Source organism: Eucyclogobius newberryi, unplaced genomic scaffold (assembly GCF_026437365.1).
Source record: "Eucyclogobius newberryi isolate DKJ021-1_F unplaced genomic scaffold, fEucNew1.0.hap1 SCAF_16, whole genome shotgun sequence".
Lineage (NCBI taxonomy): Eukaryota > Metazoa > Chordata > Actinopteri > Gobiiformes > Gobiidae > Eucyclogobius > Eucyclogobius newberryi.
The window spans coordinates 34,832,704-34,850,629 of record NW_027315790.1 but is presented as its reverse complement, the minus strand read 5'-3'; the positions used below and the strand labels follow the sequence as shown (position 1 = coordinate 34,850,629).

The 17,926-nt window shown below is 47.3% G+C and overlaps 1 protein-coding gene across 1 annotated transcript in view; it reads right to left on the bottom strand.

Moving 5' to 3' along the window:
• Nucleotides 1-17,926, bottom strand: part of LOC140362235 (venom phosphodiesterase CdcPDE) — a 110,738-nt gene that overhangs the window by 41,665 nt on the left and 51,147 nt on the right. The window contains exons 12-20 of the mRNA XM_072448329.1: nucleotides 15,188-15,296; nucleotides 14,896-15,018; nucleotides 8,660-8,691; nucleotides 8,183-8,310; nucleotides 4,766-4,835; nucleotides 4,078-4,165; nucleotides 3,410-3,582; nucleotides 2,027-2,072; nucleotides 1,637-1,788 (exon numbers count right to left, since the gene is read on the bottom strand). Coding sequence (XP_072304430.1) covers nucleotides 1,637-1,788; nucleotides 2,027-2,072; nucleotides 3,410-3,582; nucleotides 4,078-4,165; nucleotides 4,766-4,835; nucleotides 8,183-8,310; nucleotides 8,660-8,691; nucleotides 14,896-15,018; nucleotides 15,188-15,296 — 921 coding nt within the window. The remainder of the gene's footprint in view (nucleotides 1-1,636; nucleotides 1,789-2,026; nucleotides 2,073-3,409; nucleotides 3,583-4,077; nucleotides 4,166-4,765; nucleotides 4,836-8,182; nucleotides 8,311-8,659; nucleotides 8,692-14,895; nucleotides 15,019-15,187; nucleotides 15,297-17,926) is intronic.

Genomic DNA, 17,926 nt, shown 5'->3' with positions numbered 1-17,926 from the left:
CCCCTCACACACGCTCGCTTTAGCCACGCCCCTCACACACGATCGCTTTAGCCACGCCCCTCACACACGCTCGCTTTTGCCACGCCCCTCACACACTCGCTTTAGCCACGCCCCTCACACACGCTCGCTTTAGCCACGTCCCTCACACACGATCGCTTTAGCCACGCCCCTCACACATGCTCGCTTTAGCCACGCCCCTCACACACTCGCTTTAGCCACGCCCCTCACACACTCGCTTTAGCCACGCCCCTCACACACTCGCTTTAGCCACACCCCTCACACACGCTCGCTTTAGCCACGCCCCTCACACACTCGCTTTAGCCACGCCCCTCACATACTCGCTTTAGCCACGCCCCTCACACACGCTCGCTTTAGCCACGCCCCTCACACACGCTCGCTTTAGCCACGCCCCTCACACACACTCGCTTTAGCCACGCCCCTCACACACGCTCGCTTTAGCCACGCCCCTCACACACGATCGCTTTAGCCACGCCCCTCACACACACTCGCTTTAGCCACGCCCCTCACACACTTGCTTTAGCCACGCCCCTCACACACTCGCTTTAGCCACACCCCTCACACACACTCGCTTTAGCCACGCCCCTCACACACGATCGCTTTAGCCACGCCCCTCACACACGATCGCTTTAGCCACGCCCCTCACACACGCTCGCTTTAGCCACGCCCCTCACACACGCTTGCTTTAGCCACGCCCCTCACACACTCGCTTTAGCCACGCCCCTCACACACGCTCGCTTTAGCCACGCCCCTCACACACGATCGCTTTAGCCACGCCCCTCACACATGCTCGCTTTAGCCACGCCCCTCACACGCGATCGCTTTAGCCACGCCCCTCACACACACTCGCTTTAGCCACGCCCCTCACACACTCGCTTTAGCCACGCCCCTCACACACTCGCTTTAGCCACACCCCTCACACACGCTCGCTTTAGCCACGCCCCTCACACGCGATCGCTTTAGCCACGCCCCTCACACATGCTCGCTTTAGCCACGCCCCTCACACACTCGCTTTAGCCACGCCCCTCACACACACTCGCTTTAGCCACGCCCCTCACACACTTGCTTTAGCCACGCCCCTCACACACTCGCTTTAGCCACACCCCTCACACACACTCGTTTTAGCCACGCCCCTCACACACGATCGCTTTAGCCACGCCCCTCACACACGCTCGCTTTAGGCACGCCCCTCACACACGATCGCTTTAGCCACGCCCCTCACACACATGCTCGCTTTAGCCACGCCCCTCACACACTCGCTTTAGCCACGCCCCTCACACACACTCGCTTTAGCCACGCCCCTCACACACTCGCTTTAGCCACGCCCCTCACACACTCGCTTTAGCCACACCCCTCACACACGCTCGCTTTAGCCACGCCCCTCACACACGATCGCTTTAGCCACGCCCCTCACACGCGATCGCTTTAGCCACGCCCCTCACACACTCGCTTTAGCCACACCCCTCACACACGCTCGCTTTAGCCACGCCCCTCACACACGATCGCTTTAGCCACGCCCCTCACACGCGATCGCTTTAGCCACGCCCCTCACACATGCTCGCTTTAGCCACGCCCCTCACACACTCGCTTTAGCCACGCCCCTCACACACACACTGACAGGTTCGGGGGTGTATGATGTCCACAGGGGCATGAGCTTGTCCCGGCTGTATCCGCTGACGAAGCCCTCGTGACGGAGGACGCAGAGACTCTGTCCCTCCTGGAGCAGAGCGGGACGTCCAAACGGCACATGTGTCTTTTCTGAAGCCTCCACTGAGAAACCAGAAGGTCAGAGGTCATTTAGACCAGGAAACTTTATTCAGCTTAAGTTTCTGCTCATCATTTTTGGTTTCGGTCAAAACATCTTTTTTGTTTTTAGTTGACGTGAGAGGGAAGCTCCTGATTGGACGCCGCGCCTCAGGGGAAGCTCCTGATCACCTGAGTGGTCCACCCCAGCCCCGCCCCCGCACTGGCCCCGCCCTCCTCTGAAACCGCGTGTGAGAGGATTTACCTTGTGCTGACGTTAAGTTGAGTCTGTCGTTGATGCTGTTGTCGGGCTGAAAGGAAACACAGAGAGTCAGATGCCCTCCCGCCTCAGTGTGAGCAGAACACAGAGAGTCAGATGCCCTCCCGCCTCAGTGTGAGCAGAACACAGAGAGTCAGATGCCCTCCCGCCTCAGTGTGAGCAGAACACAGAGAGTCAGATGCCCTCCCGCCTCAGTGTGAGCAGAACACAGAGAGTCAGATGCCCTCCCGCCTCAGTGTGAGCAGAACACAGAGAGTCAGATGCCCTCCCGCCTCAGTGTGAGCAGCAGAACAAACTAGAACTGTTTGTTTTTCTGAAGTTACGGGAAAGACGCGTTTCTGTTGAGTTTATCTGTGAGTGTGACTGAGGAGGTCACGTGACCTCCAGAGTCGAGTGGACGAAACACACGTGTTCATGACGTGAGTCTGAGCGGCAGAAGGTCACTTCCTGTCCCATGATCCTTTGTGCTTTTGGCACTGGTCTGTTTGTTCAAATAAGTATGTAACATGTTACAGACATGTTTAGTCCTGGTTTAGACCCGGTTTACACCCGGTTTAGTCCTGGTTTAGACCCGGTTTAGACCCAGTTTAGACCCGGTTTACACCCGGTTTAGTCCCGGTTTAGACCCAGTTTAGACCCGGTTTAGTCCCGGTTTAGGCCCGGTTTAGACCCGGTTTAGACCCGGTTTAGACCCGGTTTAGACCCGGTTTAGACCTGGTTTACACCCGGTTTAGTCCCGGTTTAGACCCCGTTTAGACCCGGTTTACACCCGGTTTAGTCCCGGTTTAGACCCGGTTTAGACCCGGTTTAGTCCCGGTTTAGACCCGGTTTAGACCCGGTTTAGACCCGGTTTAGACCCGGTTTAGTCCGGTTTAGACCCGGTTTGGACCCGGTTTAGACCCGGTTTAGACCCGGTTGTGGATCGTCGGTGGTGGATTCCTGGAATCCTCTTGTAAAAATAAACTGTTCTTTGTTAAAACATTTCTTGGAAAATGCTCAGAACATCGGGACTTTCCACCGAAAGTAAAAAGAGCCAGTGATTTAGAGAAGCCATTATTCAGAATCATAAGGTCAGAGGTCAGAGGTCGAGTCATGACACTGAAGACAAGACAAACACAACGTTTAAAGCTGTGTTCACACCGCCGCGTCCACTTCACGTCACACACAGGAGCGTCCAGAGCGTGCTCAGTGTCCAGAGCGTCCAGTCCTAGTCCAGTCCTGGTCCAGTCCTGGTCCTGATCCTGGTCCTGGTCCAGTCCTGGTCCAGTCCTGGTCCTGATCCTGGTCCTGGTCCTGGTCCTGATCCTGGTCCTGGTCCAGTCCTGGTCCAGTCCCAGTCCAGTCCTGGTCCCGGTCCAGTCCTAGTACCAGCAGGTTGCAGGAGCACCCTTGGGCCCCGGGCGGGTCCAGACTGGTCATGTGACAGGCCTGAGGCGGGCTCAGTTCTGGGGGGGCCGTGGGGCTGTAGAACGGCGCCCTCTGGAGGTGGTTCAGAGCGCCGTGAGTCCCATTGTTCTCCACAGGAAAGATCTCCAGCAGGTCTGAGGACAAGAACCAGTCACTCCAGAGATAACCCCGCCTCTACAGGGTGATAACCCCGCCTCTACAGGGTGATAACCCCGCCTCTACAGGGTGATAACCCCGCCTCTACAGGGTGATAACCCCGCCTCTACAGGGTGATAACCCTAACCCCGCCTCTACAGGGTGATAACCCCGCCTCTACAGGGTGATAACCCCGCCTCTACAGGGTGATAACCCCGCCTCTACAGGGTGATAACCCTAACCCCGCCTCTACAGGGTGATAACCCCGCCTCTACAGGGTGATAACCCCGCCTCTACAGGGTGATAACCCCGCCTCTACACGGTGATAACCCCGCCTCTACACGGTGATAACCCTAACCCCGCCTCTACACGGTGATAACCCCGCCTCTACACGGTGATAACCCCGCCTCTACACTGTGATAAGCCCCGCCTCTGCACAAACCCGACTCGTCCCTCTGCTCGTTTCCATGGGAATGTACGTGAGAAGAACCCACCGCACATGAGGTTGTAGAGCTCGATGTTGGAGAACGGTTCCACCACCGTCTGAGGCTTGAACTTGGGCCCATAACTCAGGAACATGGCCTGACGAGAAACAAGAACCATTCACAGAGGAACCATTCACAGAGGAACCATTCACAGAGGAACAATTCACAGAGGAACCATTCACAGAGGAACCATTCACAGAGGAACCATTCACCGAGGAACCATTCACAGAGGAACAATTCAGAGAGGAACCATTCACAGAGGAACCATTCACAGAGGAACAATTCACAGAGGAACCATTCACAGAGGAACAATTCACAGAGGAACCATTCACCGAGGAACCATTCAGAAAGGAACCATTCAGAAAGGAACCATTCACAGAGGAACAATTCAGAGAGGAACCATTCACAGAGGAACCATTCACAGAGGAACAATTCACAGAGGAACCATTCACAGAGGAACAATTCACAGAGGAACCATTCACCGAGGAACCATTCCCAGAGGAACCATTCACCGAGGAACCATTCACAGAGGAACCCAAGATCTAAAGTCCACACAAGCTCCAAGAAGAAACACAATAACGCGCCTGGTGCATTAGAATAAAAGCAGCGTAAAAGAAACAAACTGAAAAAACGGCTAAAAAAAAAAGCAAAAGGTGAAAATAATGTTTTTGAAAATGAAGTCAAATGAAAGCCTCACGTTCATTGTCTCCACATCGTTATCGTAGCCGTGATTTCCTCCAGAACAAAACGTCAGAGATCCAGGAGAACTGCAACACCAGAGTCCAGGTCTAAACCAGGTCTAAACCAGGTCTAAACCAGGACTAAACCAGGTCTAAACCAGGTCTAAACCAGGACTAAACCAGGTCTAAACCAGGTCTAAACCAGGTCTAAACCAGGTCTAAACCAGGACTAAACCAGGTCTAAACCAGGTCTAAACCAGGACTAAACCAGGTCTAAACCAGGTCTAAACCAGGACTAAACCAGGTCTAAACCAGGTCTAAACCAGGACTAAACCAGGTCTAAACCAGGTCTAAACCAGGACTAAACCAGGTCTAAACCAGGTCTAAACCAGGTCTAAACCAGGTCTAAACCAGGACTAAACCAGGTCTAAACCAGGTCTAAACCAGGTCTAAACCAGGACTAAACCAGGACTAAACCAGGACTAAACCAGGACTAAACCAGGTCTAAACCAGGACTAAACCAGGTCTAAACCAGGTCTAAACCAGGACTAAACCAGGACTAAACCAGGTCTAAACCAGGACTAAACCAGGTCTAAACCAGGACTAAACCAGGTCTAAACCAGGACTAAACCAGGTCTAAACCAGGTCTAAACCAGGTCTAAACCAGGTCTAAACCAGGTCTAAACCAGGACTAAACCAGGTCTAAACCAGGTCTAAACCAGGTCTAAACCAGGACTAAACCAGGTCTAAACCAGGACTAAACCAGGTCTAAACCAGGTCTAAACCAGGTCTAAACCAGGTCTAAACCAGGTCTAAACCAGGACTAAACCAGGTCTAAACCAGGACTAAACCAGGTCTAAACCAGGTCTAAACCAGGACTAAACCAGGACTAAACCAGGTCTAAACCAGGTCTAAACCAGGTCTAAACCAGGTCTAAACCAGGTCTAAACCAGGACTAAACCAGGTCTAAACCAGGTCTAAACCAGGACTAAACCAGGTCTAAACCAGGACTAAACCAGGTCTAAACCAGGACTAAACCAGGACTAAACCAGGTCTAAACCAGGTCTAAACCAGGACTAAACCAGGTCTAAACCAGGTCTAAACCAGGTCTAAACCAGGACTAAACCAGGTCCAAACCAGGACTAAACCAGGACTAAACCAGGTTTAAACCAGGACTAAACCAGGTCTAAACCAGGTCTAAACCAGGACTAAACCAGGACTAAACCAGGTCTAAACCAGGTCTAAACCAGGACTAAACCAGGTCTAAACCAGGACTAAACCAGGACTAAACCAGGTCTAAACCAGGACTAAACCAGGTCTAAACCAGGACTAAACCAGGTCTAAACCAGGTCTAAACCAGGTCTAAACCAGGTCTAAACCAGGTCTAAACCAGGACTAAACCAGGTCTAAACCAGGTCTAAACCAGGTCTAAACCAGGACTAAACCAGGTCTAAACCAGGACTAAACCAGGTCTAAACCAGGTCTAAACCAGGACTAAACCAGGTCTAAACCAGGTCTAAACCAGGACTAAACCAGGACTAAACCAGGACTAAACCAGGTCTAAACCAGGACTAAACCAGGTCTAAACCAGGACTAAACCAGGTCTAAACCAGGTCTAAACCAGGTCTAAACCAGGTCTAAACCAGGACTAAACCAGGTCTAAACCAGGTCTAAACCAGGTCTAAACCAGGACTAAACCAGGACTAAACCAGGTCTAAACCAGGACTAAACCAGGACTAAACCAGGACTAAACCAGGTCTAAACCAGGTCTAAACCAGGTCTAAACCAGGTCTAAACCAGGTCTAAACCAGGTCTAAACCAGGTCTAAACCAGGACTAAACCAGGTCTAAACCAGGACTAAACCAGGACTAAACCAGGTCTAAACCAGGTCTAAACCAGGACTAAACCAGGTCTAAACCAGGTCTAAACCAGGTCTAAACCAGGACTAAACCAGGTCCAAACCAGGACTAAACCAGGACTAAACCAGGTTTAAACCAGGACTAAACCAGGTCTAAACCAGGTCTAAACCAGGACAAAACCAGGTCTAAACCAGGACTAAACCAGGTCTAAACCAGGACTAAACTAGGTCTAAACCAGGACTAAACCAGGTCTAAACCAGGACTAAACCAGGACTAAACCAGGTCTAAACCAGGTCCAAACCAGGTCTAAACCAGGACTAAACCAGGTCTAAACCAGGTCTAAACCAGGTCTAAACCAGGACTAAACCAGGACTAAACCAGGTTTAAACCAGGACTAAAGCAGGTCTAGACCAGGACTAAACCAGGACTAAACCAGGTCTAAAGCAGGTCTAAACCAGGACTAAACCAGGTCTAAACCAGGACTAAACCAGGTCTAAACCAGGACTAAACCAGGTTTAAACCAGGACTAAACCAGGTCTAAACCAGGTCTAAAGCAGGTCTAAAGCAGGTCTAGACCAGGACTAAACCAGGTCTAAACCAGGACTAAACCAGGTCTAAACCAGGACTAAACCAGGTCTAAACCAGGACTAAACCAGGTCTGAACCAGGTCTAAACCAGGACTAAACCAGGTCTAAACTAGGACTAAACCAGGTCTAAACCAGGTCTAAACCAGGTCTAAACCAGGTCTAAACCAGGACTAAACCAGGTCTAAACCAGGACTAAACCAGGACTAAACCAGGTTTAAACCAGGACTAAACCAGGTCTAAACCAGGTCTAAAGCAGGTCTAGACCAGGACTAAACCAGGACTAAACCAGGTCTAAAGCAGGTCTAAAGCAGGTCTAAACCAGGACTAAACCAGGTCTAAACCAGGACTAAACCAGGTCTAAACCAGGACTAAACCAAGTTTAAACCAGGACTAAACCAGGTCCAAACCAGGTCTAAAGCAGGTCTAGACCAGGACTAAACCAGGACTAAACCAGGTCTAAACCAGGACTAAACCAGGACTAAACCAGGTCTGAACCAGGTCTAAACCAGGTCTAAACCAGGACTAAACCAGGTCTAAAGCAGGTCTAAACCAGGACTAAACCAGGTCTAAAGCAGGTCTAAACCAGGTCTAGACCAGGTCTAAACCAGGTCTAGACCAGGTCTAAAGCAGGTCTAAAGCAGGTCTAGACCAGGACTAAAGCAGGTCTAGACCAGGACTAAACCAGGTCTAAACCAGGTCTAGACCAGGACTAAACCAGGACTAAACCAGGTCTAAAGCAGGTCTAAAGCAGGTCTAGACCAGGACTAAACCAGGTCTAAACCAGGTCTGAACCAGGTCTAAACCAGGTCTAAACCAGGACTAAACCAGGTCTAAACCAGGACTAAACCAGGACTAAACCAGGTCTGAACCAGGTCTAAACCAGGTCCAAACCAGGACTAAACCAGGTCTAAAGCAGGTCTAAACCAGGTCTAGACCAGGTCTAAACCAGGTCTAGACCAGGTCTAAAGCAGGTCTAGACCAGGACTACCTCTCAAAGAGCCACTGTGGGGTCACGAGGACGTTGAGCTCTTCGATCCGTGGGCTGTGGGCGAAGTGCAGACGTTTTGGAAGGTTCTGCTTCAGATACGGCCGGATCTTCTGCTCTGGTTTGCGACACTGAAACACAAAAACAAACTCAATCCGTTCAGATTCACAAACTCCAGAACTTTCTCAGGAGATTTAGAGTTTTTAACCGTCTTCACATTAATATCTTCATTTTACAGTTCTTATGATTAAGATCAGCCACAGATCTGACTCGTCAGCATCATGTGACACATGTTCACTGTGTGTCATGTGACCTACAGCATGTAGAGGATGAACAGAGGAGGTCCCAGGACTGACCCTTGGGGCACTCCACAGGTCAGGGGGGTGTGGTCTGAGACACAAAGTACTTCCTGCCTTCCACATGGCCCTGCCCAGTTTAGGGCGGGGCCACAATCACAATGCAGTCAAATGTGAAACTCACCGTCATGTTGGCGACGAGTCCGGCTGCGTCAACTGAGGAAGAAAAGATGCACTTTATATCTCACAACAACAACAACAACAACAACAACAACAACAACATGCAAATTCACCTGAGTGCATTTAATTACCCCTGAATGAGAGTGAATGTCTCTGTGTGAACCCTGGGACCGGCCCCTGTTCAGACTGACCCCGCCTAAGGCCCAAAGTCACTAAATCACTTACGACCTCTAATGGGAACAAGCGCGATAGTGTCCAGCAGAGGGCGCATGGAGTCCCCTTCTTCTGTCGCATCGAGCTGATCAAATGTGTTTATCTTTTTAACACTGTTTCTTTGGACAGCTCAAAATCCAGAATAGCTCCTCTGTGTTTTTAAAGTCTGTGATAAAATGTGAATATATGATTATATTTCTGTGATGTATTTTATCTGCATAATAGTGATATTTTATCTGCATCATTAGTCTGAGAGAAGAACGGGTGTGTGACAAACTGCATTTGTGAAGGGGTCGTAAAGATGGGCCAAATGATGTTTACCCGAGGGGGTGTGACAGCCCAGAGGAGTTTGGGTAATGTTTACCCAAGGCTTGATCTCTACGGAAAAATACCAAGTGCCTTGATGTGAAGCTGACCAATGAGAAATGTGACCCGCCTATTCCAGAATATCTAATAAAACCAACCAGCATGAGAAAAAACAGGGTGAGACGCAGGAGGATCACGCAGGCTGCTTACCACAGCTTGCGTGATCAGTCCCCGCGTTTTCTCCCAAGCTTGCCATACAAATGTCTGATATTTCTGTGTCGTTTCATATTCTAAGTTGAATTGTGTTCTCGATGTGTTACGGAATAGCATCGGTGTAATGTCTCCTCCCAATGACATTTTCTGGTCCTATCGAGCCGGACGACCAGCTGCCCTTCGCGAAGATTGACGGGTGAATCGGTGAAGTCTGTGCACAGCTAAAGGAAGTCCACTTTTCCCGTGGCCGCCCATCGCACCTCATTCTCCGCGAGGAGAGCGCGTCGTTTCGAAGCAGCAGGAGAACACAGGCGACGAAGAAGGTCAGAAGACAAAAACTTTGTGTGTGAAAAAGAGTTAGCCATAAAACATTTTATGCATTAGTTCGATATTTACTGGAAAAATATTGTAGGCTTTTATGCCCAGTTAGGTATTACTGAGGAAATGCCCAGTTAGGTATTACTGAGGAAATGCCCAGTTAGGTATTACTGAGGAAATGCCCAGTTAGGTATTACTGATGAAATGCCCAGTTAGGTATTACTGAGGAAATGCCCAGTTAGGTATTACTGAGGAAATGCCCAGTTAGGTATTACTGAGGAAATGCCCAGTTAGGTATTACTGAGGAAATGCCCAGTTAGGTATTACTGAGGAAATGCCCAGTTAGGTATTACTGAGGAAATGCCCAGTTAGGTATTACTGATGAAATGCCCAGTTAGGTATTACTGAGGAAATGCCCAGTTAGGTATTACTGAGGAAATGCCCAGTTAGGTATTACTGAGGAAATGCCCGATTAGGTATTACTGAGGAAATGCCCAGTTAGGTATTACTGATGAAATGCCCAGTTAGGTATTACTGAGGAAATGCCCAGTTAGGTATTACTGATGAAATGCCCAGTTAGGTATTACTGAGGAAATGCCCAGTTAGGTATTACTGAGGAAATATGTGTGAATGTAAGCGCTGTGCACAAGCGAAGTAAGTAAGAGGGAAGTGTGCATGTGTGAATGAGGATTAATAAGTGATTAACTAACAAGTGTGAATCACAATTAATCATACAAGGGTCACAAGGCGTTATTCTGAGAGATCTAAAATTTGCAGTCACGGGTGAATCTTAAACACCACGTTTATGTCCGGAGGAATCTAATAAGGAATTTTCTCTAGAAGCTTGACATTGACCATGACTGTAAAGCAAGTAGCATTTCTCTCAGACGACCGAGACCACATAATGCCAGAATTATCACCCCAAACTGTAAAAAGACAAAGGATTTTGGAGGGAGACTTCCGGTGTGTTAAGATGACGTGGCAGAGAGGGGGTAATAAGGGGGGTCAACAAGACAGGAGAAGGGAAAGCACTCAGAGGACGCTCTGAACGGGAATTAATAAGTAAAACTAAACTCAGCTGGTTTTAAATTTTAGTATTTGAGAGCTCTGTAAAAAATTTTTTAGGGTTTTTGTTTTGATTGACAACAATCAATTATACAGATTTTATTAAGCTTGATAAGAGATGAAGATGAATTCAGATTTTTATAGATGGCCAATATTTTGGGGAATGTGATCACAAACAGGACACTTCCTGTCCCCGACATAGAAGACAAAAGTTGTGTTTTTACGGTATCGTGTTTTTTGAGTGCACAGAATAAAGCTACGTTTTGTTTTGTTTTGTTTAATTTTTGGACTTGAAGAAAATGATCTTTTTGGACTTAATGCATGACTAGATGAAAGTACAGGACGAAAAGACAGAAGTGTTTTTAAATTTAGAATCAAATGCAGGCACAGGCCTGGAAGTGATGATATGGGTAAATTTTGATGTTTTTGGACATAGGAGTAGAACGGGCAGTAAGTAAAGTGATAGTAAAAGTATATCAGTAACTTATTTATTTGTATTATCATGAGGAAACCTCTATTGCATGTAGACGTAAGTGAGGGAATAAGTTAAATAGTGACGTCCAATGCCCTCCTTGGAAAGACATGACTGTGTCATTAACTAAAGACAAACGACACCAAGTCATAAAAGATAGTCAGAGATAAGGGGCTATTGACTGGCAAAGAATCTGGAGGACTCAGGATGGAGCAGATGTTGTTATCTTTACGGATCACAGGGACACCAACAGCAACACCTCAGGGGGGGTTGACGTGATGAGTAATAGGAAAAGTTAACATTAACAGGGAAAGAATTTGACATTCTAAAGTAAATACCTGAAGGATTGTTGAGATTCAATGAAGAATTGAATAGATTTAAATAAGACAATATCATCTAAATTTAGATGCTATAGAAGTTATGAAAACCAGTGATAACAGGATTAAACATTACAGGACTCAGGACGGAGGCAAGAGATGGTTAGACAACAAGAAAGAGAGAAAGGAAAAGCAGGTTACAAGTGAGGGTAAGAGTAAGTGAGACGAGAGAAAGAAAAAGCAGGTTTAGAAATTTGGAAATGGGTGTTTCCTCCGTTACGAGAGGAAGACAGAGAGAGACAGAGAACAGACAGAGAGAGACAGAGGGGAAGACAGAGAGGAAGATGTGACGAGACAAAGAAAAGACAGGAAAGTAGGCAGCAAGGGGAAAACGGGTTGATAAAAGAGACGTGCCTTATGGACAAATATAGACTTGCTAGAACAAACTAATACACAATGTTTGTAATGCACCACATGAGCAGGTGTGAGAGATTGAGTTTGGAACTCACCTGAAGCACATATAGAAGATTAGAACATATTACATTAGATGTGTGACTTTATTCAGGCCACACCCACAGAGGAGATGTGAGATTGTTAATTATGTGAATAATTCTAAGTTGTGAACTGACCCTTAAGGCCAGCTCAATGGAGAATTATTGAGATAATTATTATTGTTTGATGTATTTGTATTGCACACACACACACACACACACACACACACACACACATACATACACACACACACACACACACACACATACATACACACACACACACACACACACACACACATACATACACACACACACACACACACATACATACACACACACACACACATACATACATGCACGTACGCACACACACACACACACACACATACATACACACACACACACACACATACATGCACGCACGCACGCACGCACGCACACACATACACACACACACACACACACATACATACGCGCGCACACGTGGAGACCAAACATTTAGAGTTTGAAACATTGGAGTTTGAAACATTTAGAGTTTGAAACATTTAGAGTTTGAAACATTTAGAGTTTGAAACATTTGGAGTTTGAAACATTTAGAGTTTGAAACATTTAGAGTTTGAAACAAATGGTGGTAAAACAGATTTACAAGTTACAGATTTGGGAAGTGTAAGATTACACACAGACTGATTGACCCACACAGTGTGGGGGCCAACGCCGTGGAAGGGGGGGGCTCAGCCAGGGATGTGACCACTGAACTGTGAAAGGTCAAGAGGTGACATTGCGGAGTTGGAGTGACAGACGCAATTCCATCTCTTCCTTGATTACATCCTGGATTAGTGAAAGTTGTAAACTATCTGGATTATTGAATTTTGTTTAAATGTAGAATTGTGTAGAAATTTGAGAAATGGGCAAGGCCATTTCTCAAAAAGGAGGGATATGTATGTGTGAACAAATATTCCGAATCAATAATTACAAAAAAAAAAAATTGTAAACAAGAAAACTGTTTGAAATACATTATACTGTCAAAAATACTTTGTTTATCACCGCAGAGATCGTGTTGGAGATGTGGTGTTTACAGAGACGAGCCAAGTGGACGAGCCAAGTGGACGGAGCCACACCGTGTCGTCCTCACACCGACCATTGGAGGGACGAGAACATGGGTGCTCTCATGGGAAAGTGAGAGAAATATCTGGACAACACAGCGGCAGAGCCATAACATCGCAGACTTAGGACTTCGTTTGTATGAGTTTGGTCCAGAGTCTACGGCAAAGTACGGTACTCTGCTACGATGAAGGAGAGCGAGAGTCTACGGTGCGCAGAGTACCATACTCTGTGAAAAGAATCAACAGTTATCATCATCACAGCGATGACGATAATATGGGTGCTGAACACCTGTATTATGCACCGGACAATCGGGACAATTGGGACAATAGATCAACATACACAGAAATGGAAAATAGAGGGAAGAAAATAAGTGATCAACTTGAAAGGTTATGAAATGCATGATGTGTAATAATGTACAATGTATAATTGACATGACAGTAGCTGAAGAAACACAATGGCATATTATACAGCCACTGTTGTTTGCACTAACTAAGAGAGTTTTTTATCTGCTACAACATAACTACATGTAATGTTAATGAGATTATGAATTGAGATGGGAAATGTACCAGTTTATATGTGTCATAGGTGTGACCGACGCGAGCAGCGGAAGAAGGACTCTTAAGAAACCAAGCGAGGACGTATGGTGGTGTGGGGACACAGTGCTGAGAGGACGTATGGTGGTGTGGGGACACAGTGCTGAGAAGGCACTTGGAGGCAAAGGGTGTAGGACGATGTGCCTATGTATCCCTTTTGTGATCAGCATCACCCAGAACCATACCGCAGGGTCAAGGTCGAGAGAATAGTGAACAATCTGGTTCCAGTAGCACCTGATACTACGTATTTGATTCTATTGGGGTGTCCAGAGAGGTCCCTGACGAGAACTGACTGACCAGAGAGCAGCGGGTTTTAAGGGCTTTCCGCTTGTACTTCTATATTTCCCATCACACCGCAAAATTATGGACAGTATAAATTTGTCTGTTTGTCAAATTACAGAGATTGACCAATCTGACTCAAAATATAGGACAGTAATATAGACATGTCAAAAATGTCATTTTAACACAATATGAAAGACATGTTGAAAACTGAAAAGAATAATGTGTTTGGCATATGAGACAGTAGACTAATGCTTTGATAAACAGGAGGGAAATGTGATAAAATGTGAATATATGAGTATATTTCTGTGATGTATTTTATTTGCATAATAGTGATATTTTATCTGCATCATTAGTCTGAGAGAAGAACGGGTGTGTGACAAACTGCATTTGTGAAGGGGTCGTAAAGATGGGCCAAAGGATGTTTACCCGAGGGGGGGTGACAGCCCAGAGGAGTTTGGGTAATGTTTACCCAAGGCTTGATCTCTACGGAAAAATACCAAGTGCCTTGATATGAAGCTGACCAATGAGAAATGTGACCCGCCTATTCCAGAATATCTAATAAAACCAACCAGCATGAGAAAAAACAGGGTGAGACGCAGGAGGATCACGCAGGCTGCTTACAACAGCTTGCGTGATCAGTCCCGGCGTTTTCTCCCAAGCTTGCCATACAAATGTCTGATATTTCTGTGTCGTTTCATATTCTAAGTTGAATTGTGTTCTCGATGTGTTACGGAATAGCATCGGTGTAATGTCTCCTCCCATGACAAAGTCCAGACTTAACTTCAGCATTAACACGATCATAGAAAGTGTTAAAGTCGCTCACACTTCACTCTGGTCTGGTTTTGGGCTCGTGTGTCACTCACTCGGTTTGTTCTTGTCTCGGGCCCTGACCCGTCCGAAGGGCCCCTGGGTCACCCACAAGCCCTGGACGTCCCCCACTAAGTCCTGCAGAGCCTCCTTCCTGTCGCAGCTCGTGTCCTCCATCCCTGCAACAGAAACACGTCCAAACCAGGTCTGAACTAGGTCTAAACCAGGTCTAAACCAGAACTAAACCAGGTCTAAAGCAGGACTAAACCAGGTGTAAACCAGGTCTAAACCAGGTCTGAACCAGGTCTGAACCAGGATGTGCCCCGCCTCCTGCTCCTCCTACTTTACCGTGGTCGGCGACGACGATGATGTTGACGCAGCGATGAAGGCCGAGCTGCTGCAGACCATTCATGAGCTGACCCAGGATCAGATCCATGGCCTGGAGAGCTTCGATCAACTGAAAGAAGGAATCATAAAGAAGACTTAACCCAGAGCTCACTGGACACGCCCAGGGACTGTGAACAGAGGGGTACGGCAGGGCGGGGCTTGGTCCCTCTTGTTCACTTTAGATCAAAGACCATCAGCGGCGTTACAGTTCACACAAATCTGGTTACCGCCCCCTTGTCTCCCTGGTTACCACCCCCTTGTCTCCCTGGTTACCGCCCCCTTGTCTCTCTGGTTACCGCCCCCTTGTCTCTCTGGTTACCGCCCCCTTGTCTCTCTGGTTACCGCCCCCGTGTCTCTCTGGTTACCGCCCCCTTGTCTCCGTGGTTACCGCCCCCTTGTCTCCCTGGTTACCGCCCCCTTGTCTCTCTGGTTACCGCCCCCTTGTCTCTCTGGTTACCGCCCCCTTGTCTCCCTGGTTACCGCCCCCTTGTCTCTCTGGTTACCGCCCCCTTGTCTCTCTGGTTACCGCCCCCTTGTCTCCGTGGTTACAGCCCCTTGTCTCCCTGGTTACCGCCCCTTGTCTCCCTGGTTACCGCCCCTTGTCTCTCTGGTTACCGCCCCCTTGTCTCTATGGTTACCGCCCCCTTGTCTCCCTGGTTACCGCCCCTTGTCTCTCTGGTTACCGCCCCCTTGTCTCTCTGGTTACCGCCCCCTTGTCTCTATGGTTACCGCCCCCTTGTCTCTATGGTTACACCGCTGTTTGATGGCACTGACCACGCCTCTCGCCTGCTCATGACTTTGCACATTGTCAGTTCTGTCTTCATTAAAACCTATTACAAATCATCTTCTGTTTCCTGCTTTCGTAATTGGCGCCATTCTGCCGTTCGTGACCAGAGAGTGACCAGAGAGTGACCAGAGAGTGACTAGAGAGTGACCAGAGAGTGACCAGAGAGTGACCAGAGAGTGACCAGAGAGTGACCAGAGAGTGACTAGAGTCTGATCAAATCAGGCATTAAGATGGCTCCACTCACGCCCAATATAGCAAGGGCTATGTCTTCCCTGCACAAGCCGACTACACCAACAAAAGCCCCACCACCCATCCCCCCTCGCCTCTCACCTGGTCCCAAACTCTCCTTGACTACAAAAGCCCCACCACCCATCCAACCTCGCCTTTCACCTGGTATCTCCCATAGCTAGGATGCACTGGGTCTCAGCGTTGCCGGGACTTATTGTCACATTAAAAATCAAACCAACCCGGGGCCCTATGTAAAAAGAGCCCCCCCTAGTGCTATTTCTGTAGTCACATCATCACACAGATGGAAAAACAAAATGCGAGTCAGGCCCAATCTGAGAAATGTGATTCATATTCCCTGTGAAAAGATAAAGCCCAGTCTCACTGAAACTAGTCTGAAACTTGCTGTGCTAAATGTCAGATCCTTATGTAACAAATCTCTCTTAATTAATAATTTTATTTCTTCTTATAATCTTGATTTTATGTTTTTAACTGAAACATGGCTTGACAAAAACACAGGAAATGTATTTCTGATAGAATCTGCTCCACCCAACTTTAAGTTTGAATCTGAAACACGAGAAAACAAAAAAGGGGGTGGAGTCTGTGCTGTCTTTAGAGATGAAATAATGACCCGCAGGTTGTCTTTTGGGGTGTTTTCATCATTTGAGTATGTATCCTTTAAAATGTAGCTAAAACGGTCTCCATCCATTCTCTTCATTGTTTTATACAAGCCTCCCCAGCACTGCCAAAGTTTTATTGATGATTTTACTGAGATGCTTTCAGTCATATGCACAGACTTTGATGGTTTGGTCATTACAGGTGTTTTCAATGTGCATGTTGATAATATTTGTGACAGAAACGCTAAAGAGCTTGATGCTGTCCTTGAAACCTTCAGTCTTACTCAGCATGTGAGAGGCCCCACCCACAGCAACGGACACACTCTAGATCTCATAATTACAAAGGGGGTAAATATTTCAAATGTTAATGTGATCGATGTTGCTCTGTCTGATCATTTCTGTGTCTTCTTTGACCTGTCTGTTTCTCCTAAACCTCCGGTTGGTCCTGCAGTTGTTCAGAGGAGACACATAAGTGATGGCACAGGTGCACTGTTTATGGAAATGATAAACTTTGAAAATGTCTCATGTTCTAATGTAAATGATTTGTTGAACTCTGTTACATCTAGTGTTTTGAATGTTCTGGACACCATCGCCCCTATAAAGGCTAAAATGGTTAAAAATAAGCAGAAGGCGCCGTGGAGAAATGATGATTCGGTCAGGGCACAGAAAAGGGAGTGCCGCAGGGCCCAACGGAAATGGCGCAAGTCAAAGCTCCAGGTTCAAAAAGAGATTTACAAAGAAAAGCTGAACATGTACAACCTAATCTTATGTAGAACTAGGGAAAGATATTTTTCTGAAATAATTGGAAGCTGCAGTAACAACTCGCGTGTCCTGTTTGCCACAGTAAACAGATTAACAAACCCTCCAGCTCAGCTGCCGTTAGAACTCATTTCCACATCCAAGTGTAATGAGTTTGCATTATTCTTTAATGACAAAGTTCAGGGCATTAAAAATTCTATAAATCCCACAATGCAAAAAATTACCCTAAAACCACCAAGACACTTAGAGCTAACTCACTTTGCACCAGTAACTGACAAAACTGTCCATGAGATCATCACCAGTCTGAGTTCA